This window comes from Sander vitreus, chromosome 5, assembly GCF_031162955.1.
Source record: "Sander vitreus isolate 19-12246 chromosome 5, sanVit1, whole genome shotgun sequence".
In the NCBI taxonomy this organism is placed as follows: domain Eukaryota; kingdom Metazoa; phylum Chordata; class Actinopteri; order Perciformes; family Percidae; genus Sander; species Sander vitreus.
In genome coordinates, this window is record NC_135859.1 from 11,391,215 (window position 1) to 11,410,061 (window position 18,847).

Below are 18,847 nucleotides of genomic sequence, written 5' to 3' on the forward strand. Positions count from 1 at the left end.
GGAAATGTACTTCCATTGATCCAGACTACAGGGCATTAATGATGTTTCTCAGAAGCTGTGGTAGACAGAGATCTTAGAAACAACACTATAAACACACTAACACATACTTTCCAGTCTTCCTTACTGATTGTAGAAATCCCTTGATCATGTTAGCTGTGCAGGACACCAGTCCGCCTCCTACTCTAATAAGGCAGCCTAACGGATCTGTTAATCTGTCCATCAATGCATATTATTTTCAATCGATTGTCAGTAAGCACCGTCTGTTATGGACAGTGCAGATGTGTTTGTGAGTATTTGAGTTCCATTTTGTCAGACAGAAAGTTCAAAGCTCCTCAGCCTTTTTCTGGACTGACAGATTTGTTGCCACTTGTTGAGCTTGTTAAAGAAAGAAGAAAGGAAAGTGAATGCTGAGTCCATAGAGGAGACAATCAATGTGGTGCAGCATATGTCATCATCAAGAGATTACAAAAACAAGCAGAAAACTAACACAACCTGATACAACTTTGTTGTGATTGATGGGTTTCCTGGACAGGGTTATATGTATTATATATTATTTATGGCGCAGGCATGTTGTTGGATGTTTTCTGACAGGTGCCCAGTGCTGAGATGTCTGGTGTTTTGTAACAGACATTTTTTGCAGCAAGGCTTTTTGCGATATTAAACAAAAATATACTGGAGAGGCTAATTTGTATTTCCCCAACCCTTCAGCCATTCTGGTATAGTCTGACATTGGCAAAATCCAGAATGGACAGGGAAGCAAAACATAAAAATGAAGACAAGATGGTTGTTTTCTAGGGATGATGGGTGGGGTTATCAGTCTCATGTCACTCTTTTTTCAGTGTCATTTTTTATTTTCAGTTTCAACTTCGTGTCACTGTTTTGGTGTGGAGTGAAGGGGGCAAGGAGAGCATGATTTACATGTAACGTTAATCTGGAAAAAACATTAGTCTTCTGGACCCACAGCGAGCGTACGGTAACGTCTTCCATGAGTTCACCTGGAGCTCCCAGATAGCAAGCATGTTTAGTCTTTTTCTCTCTGCTGTTAGAAATTGTACCGGTCTGGTTAAGGTTAACTTAACTAACGTAATAGAGGTCCACTAAAACAAGAACTAAAATTAGCTAATGTCAGCTATCGGAGCTAATGTTAGGCTGTGACCATAGACTAATATTAACAGTCTAACGGCAGAGAGAAAAAGACTTACTTTCGGTTTGTGAGCTCCAGGTGAAGTCGGCAAAGCTGTTGCTGTAGATGCAATGTTACAGTAATACCAGAGACGGTTTAGAACCACTGAGACGCCCTAACTCAGACTAGTTTCCTGTATCTGTGTCACATTGGCTCCGCCACTGCCACGCCTCTTTAGGAGACTAGCGGCAGGTCCTGAGTGTATTGATTCCAATGGGAGAAGTGAACGTACCACAAAAAGTAACACTTATTATTGTAATTATAAGAGATTTTTTTTGCCCCGTAATCACCAAAGTAAATATTGGAGCCATTTTTCATAAGCCAAATATCTCCAGAACATTCTGACACTAAAATGGCATTTGTCAGACGGACACAGTGGCGAGATCTCGGAGAACAAATCAACACGAAGCAGGGTTCAGTTCACAATGTTCTAAAGGTTTAATGAGACACACAAGGGTATACACATTTTCAAACAATCGCTACATTCGTGTAGTACGTGGACAAAAGGGTCAGGATGGACAGAAGGATTGTCTCAAGGTTTGTTCACGCAGCTAGAAGTGTTGCAATTTAGGATACAAACAAAACAGATGAGAACGACTTTCTTCAGAGTTCTCACAGAATGGAATGTGGAATCTAACATTATTCACAACAGTCACATTTTCTGAATTTTGGTGCCAACTTCTCGTGGTCTCATGACATCCCTAGTTATGTTTTCATGTATCCAACAGGTGGTGAAGATGATGATCGTGGTGGTTTGTACATTTGCCATCTGCTGGCTGCCCTACCACGTCTTCTTCCTGCTGGAGCAGTTCTTTCCTGACATGTTTATCGAAAGGTTTATCCAGCAGGTTTACCTGGCCATCATGTGGCTGGCTATGAGCTCCACCATGTACAACCCCATCATCTACTGCTGCCTCAACAACAGGTATGTCAGCACCTACACACACACACACACACACACACACACACACACAAATCTATTGTATCACTCATTTAGTGTAGATTCTCAAATATTTAGCTCAATTGCAGAGAGAACCAGGCCTCCATGTTAGATGTTAGAGACAGAGACCGTATGCTTGATCATATATGTCAATCAGGAGAGACTTCATTGCAGATATGCAAAGGTTTATTTTATACATATACATAATATGAAATGTACATTTCTTTGGAGTCTTTGGAGATTAGACTCCATCGTTATAATAAAAAAAGGGGTAGAGAAACCAAGACATATCTTATCTCATATGGAGTCTAGACACTGGTGGTGGTGGTGGTGGTGGTGGTGAAGGAGCCTGAAGACCGCGATAACTGCCACAGCAGAGAGAACAGAACTCGTGACATTCATGGCCAATTCTGGTTGGTTTAACTGAAAAGTGAACGCCTAGAACAGCTGATCAGTTTTAGGAAGAAAGAGAGGTGAATGAAGTTTAGAAGTCTTCCTGAAAGTATTTATGCTGAGCTTCATTAGAAAGAAGCCTCCCTGTTTTATGATCTACTCCGATTTTAATTTGTACATTTAACAAAAACAGAGGAATTTTATAATCACTGTGTTGTTTTAACAGAAATACTGTTCTCACTAATTCATTCCTTTTTAGGTTTGCTGTTGTCAATAAATGTCAACACTTCCTGCACAGATGTTAGACATGTAAAGCTTTCCAGCAACTGTAAGGTCATAATGCCTTCCTACCCTGGTATGCTTTTAATTTGACACTTTCTAACTTTCAAAATGTGTACACAGATACACTTAAAGATTAAAGTGCATATCTTATCCAGAACTCCATAGGGCTGCTACTTTTTATTCAAAATCAAAATCGAAATGTTACAGTCTACAACAGTACAACCAACTTTGTTTAAACACTCTTTAGAAAATACAACATTTCAGGTTTGAATCTCCATTTTCTAATACGGAGAAGCTAACTCTATAGACGGTATGTTTAAATCTCCTCAATCTCCTCATACAAACGGATAACCCGTATTAATTTCTAAAACATCATCAAGTTGATGGACAAAAGGTGAGTTGTGGTGGATAAAGCACTGGTACTCCAGAAGAGTTGTGTAAAGGCTTTTAAGTTTAAAATGTGCAGGACGTGTTGAGTTTCATTGACAGTATCTTTACACCGAATGAAAGAGCGGCAAAGTAAAAGCAATTACTGTAATTCAATCAGGAGAGACTGTTTGCAGATATGCAAAATGTTTTATTTGAACAAGAGCATAATTTTAACATAGTATTAGAGATTGAACTCCATCGTTATATTAATACATTTGTATTAATACAGTTGATATATTAATACATTTAATATAGGGGTAGGGAACCATGATGTAACCCCCCGATAGAATCCAGACACCGGTGGCGGTGGTGAAGGGCCGGAAGACCAGACTGAGGAGGCACTGGAGCGACAGCCGTAGAATCACTAGGACGGGAGGTGGAAAGGGAGGAGGAGAGACTACGCCTTTCTGAAATGACAGCTGATAGCACAGGGAGAGAAAGTGATTGGCCTATGGAATCTTTGGCCGTTCCTGATTGGATTATCAGAAAGAGAGCGCCTCAAGCGCTGATTCGCTTTAGGAGAGACTGATTATTTGTTAGGTCTTCCTGAAAGAATTTGCGCTGAGCTACATTTCAATCAGGAGAGACTGTTTACAGATATGCAAAATGTTTTATTTGAACAAGAGCATAATTTGAACATAGTATTGGAGATTGAACTCCATCGTTATATTAATACATTTGTATTAATACAGTTGCTATATTAATACATTCAATATAGGGGTAGGGAACCATGATGTAACCCCCCAAAATGTGACTGAAATTGGAACATGAAGGAAATGGTACACACGAAAATTAAATACGATTTTATTTATAAAATATGTGGTCTTACCTCTGTGTGGCACGGATCTGAAACAGAAAAGCAAAAACAGTGATCCGTACCGAAACAGCATGCGAAATACTGCCCGTATTTCGGGCATCGGCGACTCAGGCCGGTAAAACACGGCATCTCCGCCGGTACGGCAATTCAGGCCGGCAAACACGCCATCTCCTAATGGTTCATGAATGACACATAGCTCCCGTATAGTTTTAATTAAATCTATTGATTTAGGCTATCAATTTTAAGTACTATATGAACAGAAAATTCCCATCGAAGTGAACCCTATCTGAAGAATTACACCACCACCGGTTATATACTGTTATGGCAACTCAGCTGGTAAACATGAAAGAAACAAGGCATCTTCGCCGTTTACGCAATGTAGCAGTAAACATAAACCATCTTCTTTTTACCATTACACTTATATCTCTAGTTCGACATGAACGGGATTGCTCATGGATGTGAGACATGCCACCCGTGGCCCAATAAAAACACCGCCACAGGTTATACCAAGCTTACCGGATTACGGCTTTAGGGATCATTGATTAGTGAGGACGACGTCGACGTCAGGACGAATGTATGCAGAGTAAGCCGAAGAAGACCACCAACCCAGCCTTTGCAGCGAGGTCCGAGACATTCCTTGATTGGCCGTCGTGGTTGCAGCCCCTATCCTGAATGAATGCCCTGAATAATGCTGCGGTGAAATGCCAGATTTGAGGAGAACTGCTTCAGATGTTGCTTAAACCACCCTTTAGAGGGACAATCCCCCAAAATAATGAACAGAGGCGCGAGGGAGTTAGTAGAAGGCCTTGCTGTAAGACAATTTAACATGGATTTAAATGGGCAAAATAGTGTATCTGTGCGGGCGACAACTACTGAGCAAGCTCCTCCGCGTTTAGAATGCTTAAGATGTAAGCAGTAATGATTAGCGTGAAAGGCCAGATCAGAGAAAGTGATATCACTATCAGGGTTGAAGGAGTAGCAAATTCACCGCATCTGAGAAATGCGTAGAAAGCTAACAGGAAAACAGACTCCAGAAGTGTGTCTATGTAAGGGGAAAAAACCCCTATCCTGAGTGTCGACACTAGTTTATGTAGAATACCGAGAGTGATAGGCTGCCTGAGGTCGGGGGAAGAAGGGTAAGCTTTAGAGATGCCTTTCAACAGCAATTTTATAGACTGATTAGAAAGGAGGCTTGGAAACGATGGATCGTAACATTTTATGTGAAACTGGATACCTGCAATCAACCCACGAGTATACTGCATCCTTGAAGTTGCGAGTATCAGTACAATAACATATGAAGGCACAAATGCTTTTAACAAGAAAGGTACACAAATGATTACACAAAATAAAGAAAAAGTATGCCAGGCAAAATCATAGGTTTTAAGAGTGGAAGCCGCTAGACCTTTCCTCATCCTAGAAGAATCTAGATAATGTTGCAAGGGGTTTAGATTTAATGCAGCGCTAGCTCTTGAAGAGAGGGAAGCTCTACCGGGACGGGGCTGGCTGACGGGCAGAGGCTTCGAAAGGTCTGAAAGTGAAAACGAGACAGCGCATCAGCCACATTGTTAAAATGCCCAGGGACATGACGGGCAGTGATGATGAAATTATTCATAACCGCGGACCATGTGATGTTTCTCATGAACGGCATGATTTTGCTACACGATGAGCGCCCTCTATTGATTATACTGACAACTGCTTGGTTATCACACATGACTGAGATGCGTTTGCGCTTCCAGTGATGCCCCCAGACGCGGCAAAAATTGGGAGGCCAGTGGCCTGCGAACCACTGGTCCTGAAAAAATCCCCCAAAACCCGCGGAAGGGGCAGCGTCGGTGAAAAACCGCAGAGAGTCAGAAGAATGCACCAACTCATCATAAAAGAAGGAAACCCCATTCCAATGCTCCAAAAGGTGAGACCAGAAATGCAAATCGGAGCAGCACCCGCCATCTAGGGACACGCGATCGTGCAATTGAGAGACGGAGGACGCTGTGTCCAGCAACCGGGAAATAAACGAGCGCCCCAGTGGGATTACGCGCATGGCAAAATTGAGATGCCTGAGAAGGGAGAGCAACTCACGTTTAGAGATGGAAACGGTGGAAGAGTGGGACGCAGCGATGCTGCGAATGCGCATCAATTTATTGAGCGGGAGAGACGCTTTCATGCTTACAGAATCTAAAGTAATGCAGAGAAACTCCAAGCATGTGGCAGGGCCGATGGTTTTCGCCTCGGACGGGGACGCCGAGGTACCCAAAACAGCGCTGCAGTTTGCCCAGGGATGGACGCTGCAGCAACCGAAGGTTAAACGCACCCCGAAATAGAACTTAGAGTCCCATCTAACACCGAAGAGGGGCCACTGCGAAGGGTGAATGGGCACTATTTTAAATGCGTCGGTGATGTCTGCCTTGGAGAGCCAGGCGCCAACCCCCGCCAGCTTGATCAATCTAATGGCGTTATCTACGTTGGCATAATGCAGAGAAAAAGGGACAGCCGGAATGAGACTATTGATGCTCGCGTTATGCTGCGCTGATTAGGCGTTTCTTCCCAGAATACTTCCTAGTAGCCACGCCGATGGGACTGACGCGAAAAACGACGAACAGAGACGAGCTAAAGGGACCGATGACGTACCCCTTATCATCCTCCAACGCCAGCAGCCGAGAAACGGTTGCGGTTTTGGAGACCGCAGAAAGGAGATTCCTCGCGACGAACGAGACAGAAGGAACATCGAGCACGCCCACTCTAAAACCCTGAGAAAGCCCGGAGAGCAGGTGATCCACAAACACAGAGTCAGGATGAAAAGCCAACTCATTTGCAAAATTACGGAGATTTAATGGAGTGGATGGGTGAACAGTCATATCTTTGATTCGGGCCAAGGCTTCCGCCGGGCAGCCCGAGCGGGGGTGTGCATCCCAGCAAGCGCTGCAGACATGAAGAAAAATACAGTTGGGAAAAGAACAGACACCTTCATTAAAGTTATTGCAAACAGGGGGATTGTAATTCTGAGAAACCTGGCATCCACGGGAAGGCACGCCGGGCGAAACACCGCCATGGGGCAAAGGGCGGCCATGTGGCCCGGAGCGCCGCAGGCGGAGCATGCAATGACCTGCGTGCCGCCCACGAGCATCACGAGATCCACCACGGACCAGTCCACCCGGACGTTGGACTGCGTGAGATGCAACGCAGCCTTGCTGGAGAACGCCTTGTGGTATTGAAAGAACACGTTCCTTCTAAACTTCAAATTCAGATCCTCAATCAGCGCTAAGTAGGAGTCCAGTTCCGGCCTCCTACCAGGGTACACAGACCAAATAACGTCCCGAAACAACCCAAAAGCAACCAAGAACTGCCCGATGGACAGCTGCTTGCACAACCTGGGATACGCGGACTTGAACACTGCTGAAAACCCGTCCCCGGACACCAGATTTTTATCACATTCTGGGGCAGACTTAGGCTCACCAGGTTTACGTCCTTCCCCTGCAAGATTTTCGCCTGCAAGTGCCCAGAAATGTTGGCAGCAGCGGGAATATATGGCCTACCTATGAACGGGGCCGGAGCAGAGGTGGCCAGGGAAAAGTCGGCTTCTCTGGGGGCTGTAGGGGCCGGCTGAGAAAAACCGTGCGCCGGCAGAGACATGGAAGCCACAGCGGTGGCGGCGGTTGAGGACCCGAGGAAAGCGGGCGTGCGTTCAATGGACTGCAGCCTTGCGTCCATGGACTGAAGAGAGCCGGCCAGGGATTGAAGAGAACCGAGAATCAGAGCCGTGTCAGATGACCTACTCGGCATGGCCACAGCAGCCACCAGGCTGAGGGAACCCGCACCGCGCCTCTTCGGCGGGGCACGAGGAGGGGCGTCCGCCTTCGCAGACCGCTTCCGACCGCGAGCTGCCGCGGGAGCAGGAGGCGGGGGAACCGGCGAGATGCAGCCGACCTGAACAGCCAGCTCGCAGAGTTCCGCAGAAGATAAGCCCGGAGCCGCCGCGATACCTCGATTCCGAAGCTGCAGGATGATCCTTCCCGACGCCGCGCTGGCCGAAACGGGAACAGGCAGAGAGGCCAGGCGAGAGCTCCTGCGGACGCCGTCCAGAGAAGCTGGATTTGCCGTCGGCGATGAGAAGAGATCCGGAATTTGCACTGAGCTACATATGAATGACCACAGTATTATTGTATTGTTGGTATGCACTAATAGTTTTTATTCATGTTGTTGTTGATGGTATTTGAGACGTGGCCATTATTTGAATACTGGAGTACTTGGAGTAAATAATTCAAAAGTATTATTACTAATTAATTTCCTCCCTGCAGTGTTTCATTGCCCCCCCCCCCCACCAAATAAACATGTATAAATGACAACACCATAAGCCCATTACACACGTTTCTCCTCAGCACAAAGCTTCTTAGGAGCCCTCCAGAAAGCTCAGGTACTTTCCACATGTTCTATTACATACAGCCAATCTGGCAAAATATCCTCTATTGTAAGTAATCACCAGGACAAAAAAAAAAGTGGACATCCAAAGTATTTTGTTGTCCTTTTTACCAGATAAAGTAGTGGTAATATGTTTAAAAAAAAAGAAGAGATGACAGCTCTTCAGGGGGGGACTATCTTTGTGTCCTTCAGGACTGCAGTCACTCACACACACACACACACACACACACACACTCATCACATAGCAATACCCCATCCTCCACTGCTGCCTTAGTGACAAGCTTAGTTGACACCTCAGTAGACAGGCTGCTTACTTTTTGCTCATTCTGTCACTTCTCTGGAACGAAACTCTCTGCACCTCAAAGACTTAGTTAGAATTAACTGCAAACTTTAAAACCCATCTCTGAAACTGGCTGAATCCCACTGTGAACATCAACAACTTACTGTCAAACTGTGGCATTATTAGCATGAATTCAACACTTGTCATTTGTAAAATAAAGACAGATGGCCACCTCTGCGTGTTGTCTTTAATCAATCCTCTCCCACTGCCTTGCATTGCGGCCACCTGTTAATTGTCATTGTGCTGTCGGAGAAATGAGATTTCACACTGTACAGGATAAAAACCGGGTTTTGCTTTAACAGCTCAGCCGATTTAAATTCAAATGCGTGACCGATTGTGACCCTCTACTCTCATTTTCAAATGATCTCTTGTCATCTCTCTCAGCAATTGAGATTTTCCTCCCTTCTTCACTTTTCGCCCTGTATGGGCTTTGTATGTCTGTCTGTGTGTGTTTACTGAGGTGAGGTGTTTTCATCCAGTCGCCAGCCACTTTGATTTCTTTATCTCAACTGTGCAATTCTTATTTCTGTCATCTCTTCCTTCTATGGTTTATGTCATGCTAAACATCAAGTGCAGGTAAAATGAGTCTTTCAATTTAGGTGATCAGTACATGCAACATTTAGTGTACATTTTTCAAAAATGCTTCAGTTACACACAGTCTTGCCTTTTTTTTTTTACAATACATCTCTATTAGGCGTGGGAATCACCAGAGGCCTCACGATCATCACGATATGTATGTCACGATACAATGCTATTGTACTTGATTTTAAACATATTGCAATATTCTGCGATATATTGCAATTTATTACCTTTTATCCCAATTTCAAATTATGTCCCCAAAAGGAAACTTTGTCAACATCTGTTTTATCTAAAAATATACAAATACTGTTTGTTCATCTCACTTCATTTCACTTCACAGCTGCGCCGAAAGATCCAGGTGCCCCAGGATGACCACGCCCACAACCACACACACTCAGAACAACACACAGGACACAAGCCGAACAGAGAGGAAAATAACTAACAAACAATAAGTTTGACCGTGACACCCCACCCCTAATCTCTGTTAGCCACTGTACACTGTATCAGCCAGTCTTCTGTCAAACTGTCTGTTACTCTGGTTCTACATCAAGCTGTAGCATACAGTAAATAGTCTTGTCAGATTGGGCAGATTTCCAAATTGCCTGTTTTCGTTAGTGTGAAGATGGAAAAAGAAATGTCTGCTGAATATGTAAATACTGATTTAGTAGAGGATCACTGTGCTTTTATTTCTCTGGGATCACTGGGCTTTTATTTTTCTGGGATTTCTGTAAACTGCATTGCGGGATCATCAAACTAATTTGAATTTTATGATTGGTATTCAATCCTAGGCTAGTTTATAAAAGAAGCATACAATAGTATGTCCATGTACCTGACCTCTTCCAAGGTCTTCTTCCCTGCCCCTGACATGCCGTTGACAGATGATGTTGTGGTTGTAGAGGCCCATCTTGTTTTCCCTTTGGTGTACATTGAACAGCGAATTAAGTAATCCAATGCTAAAGGTCGCTCCCCATGAATGCTTTATTGCATCTATAATATCTGGAGGATATGTACAGCATTAGATGGATGTTGTTGTTGGATGTTAAGGAATGTAAGCCAATTGCGTTGTTGATAATAATAAGAAGATACAAATTGAACAATCTGTATGCTTTGAACCTGCATGAATTGATTTTTTTGCCCAATATTTGTATTTGGCTTTTTAGCTGTTAAATGCTCAACTTTGTTTAGCAGCTAGTCTCTAATTCACACGTCAACATTGAAAACGGAGTTTCTTAAAACCTTCACCATGGACAGATTTTTTCAAAAAGTCCGTTTTCATTGACCTAATACACAGTTTGCGTGCGGACAAAAGGTCCAAACTCATAGAAAAAGCTGTGTTTTAAAAAATACACGGGACTCGGCCTAACTGTGTCTGTCTGCTGTTTGTTGCTTGGCAGGTAGTGCAAAGTGGTCTTATGAAAGTTTTTACCCTAAAAAAGAGCTGCCTGCCACTCAGTAATGACAGTTACCCATTGTTGCCACAATTGCTGGTGTTTAGCACAAGTTACATCAAACTCTTTGGTAACACTAGATTACAGCCCGCAACGTACAGCGTAATTACTCCGAAGTTACGGTTTACTAGTAGAGTATATACCAGTACTTACTATATTTAGGTATAGGGGAACAATATGTTAAGTTATGGAATAAGGGCATAACAATTTGGGATCTTACAAATAATTACGTATACTGTAGTTATTTCTTTCCTAATGTACCTATTCTATTATTACAGGGTAATCTACTGAGCATTAATCTGGATGTTTGGAGGAATTTAAGTGTAGTTACAGGGATATTTCACTGCTGGAAAGCTTTATATATATATCTTTAAATTGGGTCACTTATGTAGTATAAATGTGAAATTCTTTTTTAATTGGTGCTTTCTAGGCCGAGAAAAGCCAGGAAATGTGGCTCATGTGGATGAAAGACACCAAATCCCAGAATGCACTTGCTTCGCTGCTCTGAGTTCACTCCCAAGCCATGCCTACCGTTTACAGACAGACAGACAGTGAGACGGTCAACTCAATTCAACTGTGTTTTATTGTCATTTCAACCATATACACGAAACAACGTTTCACCGTGGCTCAAGTGGTTACACAATTCAAATATATAAAAACGACATTATATAAAAACGACATACGAAACACATTATATGCTCCGTAAAGTTCAGCTAACACATAATAGCATTAGCGCTTGGTAGGCTGTAAACAGAGTATAAACACAGCGTGGAATGTAAACAGAGTATAAACACAGCGTGGAATGTAGTATGGTCTTATCTAACAGTCACAAACTCCACCAGCGGTTAGCAGTTAGTTAGATACAAGCACCCCATTTCTGCAACAGTCCGTGTTAAAAAAGCCCACCTCCACTAGCTAGTCTTACCCGGTGACAGAGCAGCACTGTTGTTCAGCCATGTTTCCACAACAACAAAAACACAGTAGTCTCTGAACTCGCGTTGGGAGTTTCGTTGAAGTTGGATGTAGTCCAGTTTGTTGTCCAAAGAGACACTTGCAAGCAGGATTGATGGGACAGGTGGTCGGCTAGCGTTAGCTTTCCACCTAGCTCATACTCCTGCATATGTGCTGGTCTCTGTAGCAGGCGAAGCCTGTCAAGTATTCCAGCTAGCGGCACTGCAGGCTGAGGTGCTGGTCTCCGTAGCAGGTGAAGCCTGGCACAGGTGGCTGGCTAGCGTTATCTTTCCACCTAGCTCCAACTTCTACCCTCGTCCCGCTTTCCGCACACCGCTGAGGATGTCCCCCTACCGGCTAGCGGCATCAAGCAACACCACAGGCTGATGTGCTGGTCTCTGTAGCAGGCAAAGCCTGTCAAGTATTCCGGCTAGCGGCACCGCAGGCTGAGGTGCTGGTCTCTGTAGCAGGCGAAGCCTGGCACAGGTGGCCGGCTAGTGTTAGCTTTCCACCTAGCTCCAACTCCTAACCTCGTCTCGCTTTCCACACACCGCTGAGGATGTCGCCTTACCGGCTAGCAATGTATCCCGGTGGTACATGTGTGCGGTAGTTTGAATGCACATAATTGTTGTTCAAAAATGTCCTTCGGGATGAATAAATCGGTTTCTGCTGAGAAGCTAAGCGATAATTCAAGATGGCTGACACTCGTTTTTACCTCGGCAATCTCTGGAAAAAGCCGACAGTCCAACCCCCTATGGGCTATGCGGAAATACTGGCTGTAGTCCATTGCCTCTGGAAAAATGTATACCGATGACGTAAAACGACGATTTTTGGGTCATCGGTATAAATTTTTCCAGACCCACAATACAGAGATCTCTCCTCTCAGGGGGACATGAGGGAGGGAAGCATGGCCATTCAAAAATACTACTGTGTTTCTGCTGATACAAAGCTTAATGCTAAATCGGTGAAGTATCCCTTTAACTACTGTACCTATTCTATTACAAGACCATAAAACTGAGTAAAAATCTGGATGTTTGAGGGAAGATGGAGTTATGACATCTGCATCACCTACAGGTGACATATTATGCAAAATCCACTTTTTCATTAAAGATAAATATGTGTGCCTGGTCTAGAGACACACAATTCTCTCTCTGTTTTTCTCCTGCTTTTTATTGGTTGAGCAAGCCATTACTAAAATAAGAATTGTATGCTCTGTATTCAATCCTAGGCTAATTTTGCATTGTTTTTAAATGTGCACATAAACCAATCTAAATAAGACTAATCTGTGTTTTTCTTGCACAGGTTTCGTGCTGGTTTTAAACAAGCATTCCACTTCTGCCCCTGCGTCCCTCGAGGCTCTTATGAAGGCCTGGAACTCAAGTCCACTCGCTACCTTCAGACCCAGACAAGCGTTTACAAGGCCAGCCGGATGGAGACCACCGTGTCCACTGTTACCCAGGTTGGGGATGACATGGAGCCGTCCAGGGTCAAGGCAATAGCAGGTCCACGGCGCTGTCGGGCCACGGTCGGGGCCAGACCACATAGCTCCTCCTTGGACCTCACCTCCAATGGGTCATTGTCCCGGAGCATTTCCAAAACGGTCTCAGAGACGTCCAGTTTCTACTCTAGTAACCACCTGCAGGAATAGACCTCAAACACAGTTTGCAGGACAGCAGGGAGAGAGAGTGAGTTGATTGTTCACTTAGTTGCTTTTGCCTGTGTGTTCATGCAAAAGTACAGTGTGAATGTGTGAGATTGTCTGCCAGTGACTGTGGCTGGGTTTTTGATGAATACATTTTCACTGGAATGGCATGCGAGGTAATTTGAAAGTGAGACTAAGTCCCTGTTCACTGAGTGCTGTCCTCACCCAGTACCAAGTACTCATGCCGCTCACAGTTAATGATCAACTCCCATTAGAAAGGTTTGCTCACTGCCAAAAAGTAATGACAAGCACTTAGATGACATGAGCACATTTCAGTTCAAAAGCTACATTGAAGCAGATGCTAGCACCTCCAATCTTCACGGCCTCCGCTTGTCACATCTGCCTGCTCTCAGTGAAGAGGGAACGTTCACACATCCTCAATCGCACAAGCGGTGTGACTTCACATAAGTCTATTTTCGAGTGGAGCTATAACATGAGACCAGCATGCTGTGAACACAGCGGCTTCTCGTTTTAACAGAGGTGTTCTCTGCGAAGAGACAGAGCTTGGAGACCTCTACACCTTTAATGGAGAAATCCTGGTTTTCACAGGAACTCTCTGCGGAGAAGATACAAGTTGAAAAAAACAGGCAGATGTGTGGGTTCAGTTGAAAGGCTCTCCCAGAAGACGAGATAGGAGGAGAGGAGATAAACAACAGAGCATAGACTCTGAACTTTGCATGTGTGAGTGTGTGTATGCATAAGCAATCCAATGTGCAGGATGAGTGCCTATCTGCCCCAAGGAGTGCTCTAAGCAGGCGTGCTGAAAAGTGAGGCTGCACAATTATTCTGCCAGTTGTTTTCTTGATTAATCGATTATTCGTTTGGTCTATAAAAAGTGAGAAAATAGAGAAAAGGTTCCATCCCAGTTTCTTAAAGTCCAAGGTGATGTCTTTTAATGCCAGTCCAAAACCCAAAGATGTTCAGTTTCATATGATATAAAACAAAAAAGAGCAAAACATCTCCATATCTGAGCAGCTGAAAACAGCATTTCTGCCATTTTTGCATGAAAAATTAATTGAAATGAAACGATTAATTGATTATCAAAATAGTAATCGTTGCAGCTCTACTGACAAGTTTGAGCAGTCACCTGAAACGCTGGCAGCGCCTAGCTCAGCTGTCATCTGGCTAAACATGGACTTTAACAGCTGGGAGCATCGTCTCTGGAACATAAAGGAGCTCCAAATGCTGAAGAGGCAATGGTGAACCTCAAGGGAAATATGAGTCCTCAATCTCAGATTTAATTTTCCATGACTCCACTAAACCCAAACAACCCTGGTGTGTAGCTTAGAGACCGATCTGCAATGAGGAGCAGATGGAATGCTCCAGTTTCCCACAGAATAAATACCAGTCCCTCCAGGATTTCGCAATGTCGCGATTGCGCCAATTCACGCAAATTCAACCAATCACCGCGAATTTGGTGCGACTCGCAATTTTGACCAATCGCCGCAACTTTTCCGCACATTTGACCAATAACCTGAAGTTTCCCGCAACTTCAACCAATCACAGCAGTCCCACCTGCACTCTGAGAGCCAATGACCAATCGGGAGTGAGAACGGGTTGCTCATTTCCTTGTTTTTGATATGAAGACGAGACGTGTGAGACTCATTTACCAACAAAACGTACAGCGAAAAACCGTGCAAAACATTTCAGACCGTCCGATACATTTTAACATCAATGTAGACTTTAACGATTTAAAAGTTGCTGAAGTTGCTGCCATTTCCATCCTGGCTGTCGGCTCTCTGCAGAGGGTGGGGCTACTGCTCCGTACCCCCCGCGACTGACACTTGCACACACACAAACAACACACACACTGTGGATGCAGGAGAAAAAGGAGATGAGACGACACGATGACCTAAATTGAGAACAGCTGCGCTCGTTATTGTAAAAGTTAAAGTCAGTACTTTATCCGTATGAATGTGTGTCCCAGCCCAGGCCAGCATAGGAAAATAACTAACAATGTAAAGATCAACAAGCCACTGACACATATGCTCAAATTTGATTCATTCAATAAATTATTATTTTTTTGTCTTAAATCCACTAGCCATTTTCGTATTATACTATTATATATATATTATACTATTATACTATATTTGCAGCATCCTGAGCCTTTTTGGTAAGGTTATTAGGAAAACTCAGCCCAGAGTAGTTTTATTCTCCCCAAAACAAGTTTCCTTTTTAGTTTGAAAGAACTATACAAAAAAAATAACTTTTTTGCAACTTTCACTGTCTCCCGCAACTTCATTGCAACAAACATACAAAAGACATCGCAACTTTTATCGCAGTTTTTTACAAAAGCTCCCGCAAAATCAGGCATTTTGGGCCGCAACAATCTCCAAAAAAGGCCGCAAAATCCTGGAGGGACTGAAATACAGTTTGACAATAATAACCGTCCCCTCAGCCACGTGTCTGCAACTGGCTCCACCTTTGTAAGACATACATGACACTGGGTCGTGATCTGAATGCAAGGCACCATTGACAAACTGTCAATGAAATGTTTGTTACTCTCATTACCGCTCCGCCTGGCTGTAACATGCACTGGATGAATGTCTGGATCAGGGTTATGATAGTTATTAGTTTTAGTTAGTAGTTTTAATTTTAATTTGAGGTTGGACTTTTGGATTTTAGTTTAGTTAAATTTGAGTTTGTTTTCAGTGCGTTTGCTATTCTTAGTTCAGTTTCCGTTTTACAAAAAGGTTTATTTTGAGTTTTTATATATTTAGTTTTACAGTAGTTTTAGTTTGTTTTTGTTAGGGCCAGGTATAATGTCTCCACATACAAAATAAATGGTTGGCCATGAGGTTTAATGTTTAATCTTTGTGATACTTTAAGCTTGATTTTCCACACAGAGCTTTCGCCGTAGCCTACGTTAGTGGCCTGAAGTTTATATAATACTTGTGCGTTGGTGTGTGCGTCAATCTCTTTAAGAGAATAGCAGGGCCGGCATGTGTGTGTGTGTGTGTGTGTGTGTGTGTGTGTGTGTGTGTGTGTGTGGGGGGGGGGGAGCGTGTGGTAGAGAGAGTGAGAGAGTGACGGTGATTAGCTTCGGAGCGAGTACCGACTCTAGAGTCATAGTGAGAGAAACAAAGTGTCTCCCCTGTGCTTTCTGACCACGGTGGGAAATCTGTAGCTGGAAAAGTTAATCCTCTCCTTGATTTTTTTCATGTTGTTCATGGAGAAGGGAAATGCGACTCTACCAAGCCACAATGTGCGTTGCCACCACGTGTAGTTACATTTTTCGAGAGATGCACGTCAGGCTACGGCACATACGTAGCCACGGCGTAGATTAAAATAAGTTTTAATTCAGTTTCAGTTTACTAAAAATATACATCTATTTAGTTCACTATAATAACCCTGGTCTGGATTTACATTTATTTTTACATTTACATCCAGTTCACTAAAATGTCTTGTTACCTATTTCATTTGTGTGCTTTTTCTTGGTATTTTTCTGTTTGTTAAGGTGGATAAAGTCATCTCTGACCTCCTCTGCGGGTGGTTTACGTGATCAGATATTTACCTCTCTCCAAATATCCCCATTTTATGTGCTGTCACTCCATTTTGTAATCCAGTCATACACCATGCATGTTACTATCAGGTGGAAATTACTTTTTAGACGTTGCAGCCTGGAATGTGCACAGGCAGCCTGTTAGCTATAGCTCTCTAAAGTGCCTTGCTGAGTAGCATAATGTCTGTAAAAGGGCGAGGGGAGCAGAGACGCAGCCCACTCTGCTGGGGTCCAGGAAAAGGTTGGTTAGGTAACAGAGGCTACAGAAGCCCACTGGGACAAACCTCCTACAGTGGTTAACACACACACACACACACACATACGTACACACACAGAAACATATACCCACTGTAAGAAATGACAAGCTTGGCATGGGATTTTAGTGGAAACATATTAGGCGCTTGTCACAATATTCACTCATACTATCAGTACTACAGGGGCAAATAGTTTACAGTACTCTTTTAGTTTCAACGGTATACGTTGAAAGCATAATAATTATTATTATTATTATTATTATTATCACGTCATAGCATAATAATTAAACTTCTATCAAGATATTCACTTGCCACAGTTTTAGTTGGAATATTCCATGCATAGTTTGTAATGGTTTGATGGAAGTCAGAGTATTTTTTACCACAAATATCCTTGGGTGAGCTTAAAAACTAAATCCTCGAGATGCACATATTTGTTGTGTACAGAACAAACACAGGCTTTACCCACGCACATCTACCAAACTGTAAACTGTAAAGCTGTAATTTATGCTGAAACACACAATGCAAGACAGAAGACAGAATCAGTTTTAATAAACTAAACTAAAGTCTTAGTGAACAATTCCGCTTGTTTTGCATTGGAAATCAATTCAGTAGTCTCCCTATTATTACGTCATCAGATATACTTTGTGAAAAATCCTTGTTTCAAGATGGATATTCTTTGCAGTGTCAATTCACAGCACACGCACACAGAGAGTGATCACCTGTTGACACCCATCATTCCACACGTACACATGTATACATACACACACACACACACACACACACACAGTACCCCTCCTGAGGCCTGTACTACGAAGCAGGATCAACATGCCCTGGATTTATTATCTTACCTAACACCACCAAACCTCCGCGGTCCTGCATAAGCTGTGTCACGACGGTGGTTAACAACTAGTTCAGTCAACCCAGGGTTTCCCAATCCAGCGACCCGCGCATTCACATAAAAGAGGCGGTGTTTGCACAGCACGACCAATCGCAAACATCTACCAGAGCGACATATTTTACATAAGAAGCATATAATAATTCTACATAAATATGAAGAACACAGACACAGTTTTACAGGCAAAACGCAATACAGTCGCTGCTTCTTAAAACAGGAAGGAAAGCTGGCAAAAAATAGCCGACACTGTTCGTGATCGTAAATCACAATGCTTATAATATCACTTCCCCGTCAGTCAGGCACAAGATCTGACCATAATTACACTTGTGCTTTCCATAAACTGTCGTTGCTTTAGCCTATTATTTCAGTTGCAACCCTGGCAGTGGTAAGGGATCGTGAGAGAAAATAAAAAATATAAAAACATAATTCAAACCAATGTGCGCATTGGCAACACACAGCTCAAGAAGCCGACAAATAGCCTATACGTAATTCCCTCCGCTGAAAATCTATATCTTTCATAAAAATACCCATCAGGGAATGTTAACGGGGTTGTCGGTCTCTAAATGTTTTAACTTTTATGAGCGCGCTCTCTCTCTCTCTCTCCGCACACCGAGTTCCACCGGATCTTCTACGAACGCTGATGCTGTTATCAATCGAGTATTGATTGGTCAGTAGTCGGTGCTTTTACACCGGTTGATCTCTAATCTCCAACATAACCT

The 18,847-nt window shown here is 43.4% G+C and overlaps 1 protein-coding gene across 1 annotated transcript in view; it reads left to right on the plus strand.

Moving 5' to 3' along the window:
• The window catches only part of tacr1a (tachykinin receptor 1a), an 88,023-nt gene extending 71,563 nt beyond the window's left edge, over nucleotides 1–16,460 (plus strand). The window contains exons 4-5 of the mRNA XM_078250377.1: nucleotides 1,912–2,108; nucleotides 13,078–16,460. Of these exons, the coding sequence (XP_078106503.1) occupies nucleotides 1,912–2,108; nucleotides 13,078–13,423 (543 nt within the window). The 3' untranslated portion in view covers nucleotides 13,424–16,460. The remainder of the gene's footprint in view (nucleotides 1–1,911; nucleotides 2,109–13,077) is intronic.
• The last annotated feature ends 2,387 nt before the right edge of the window (nucleotides 16,461–18,847 follow it).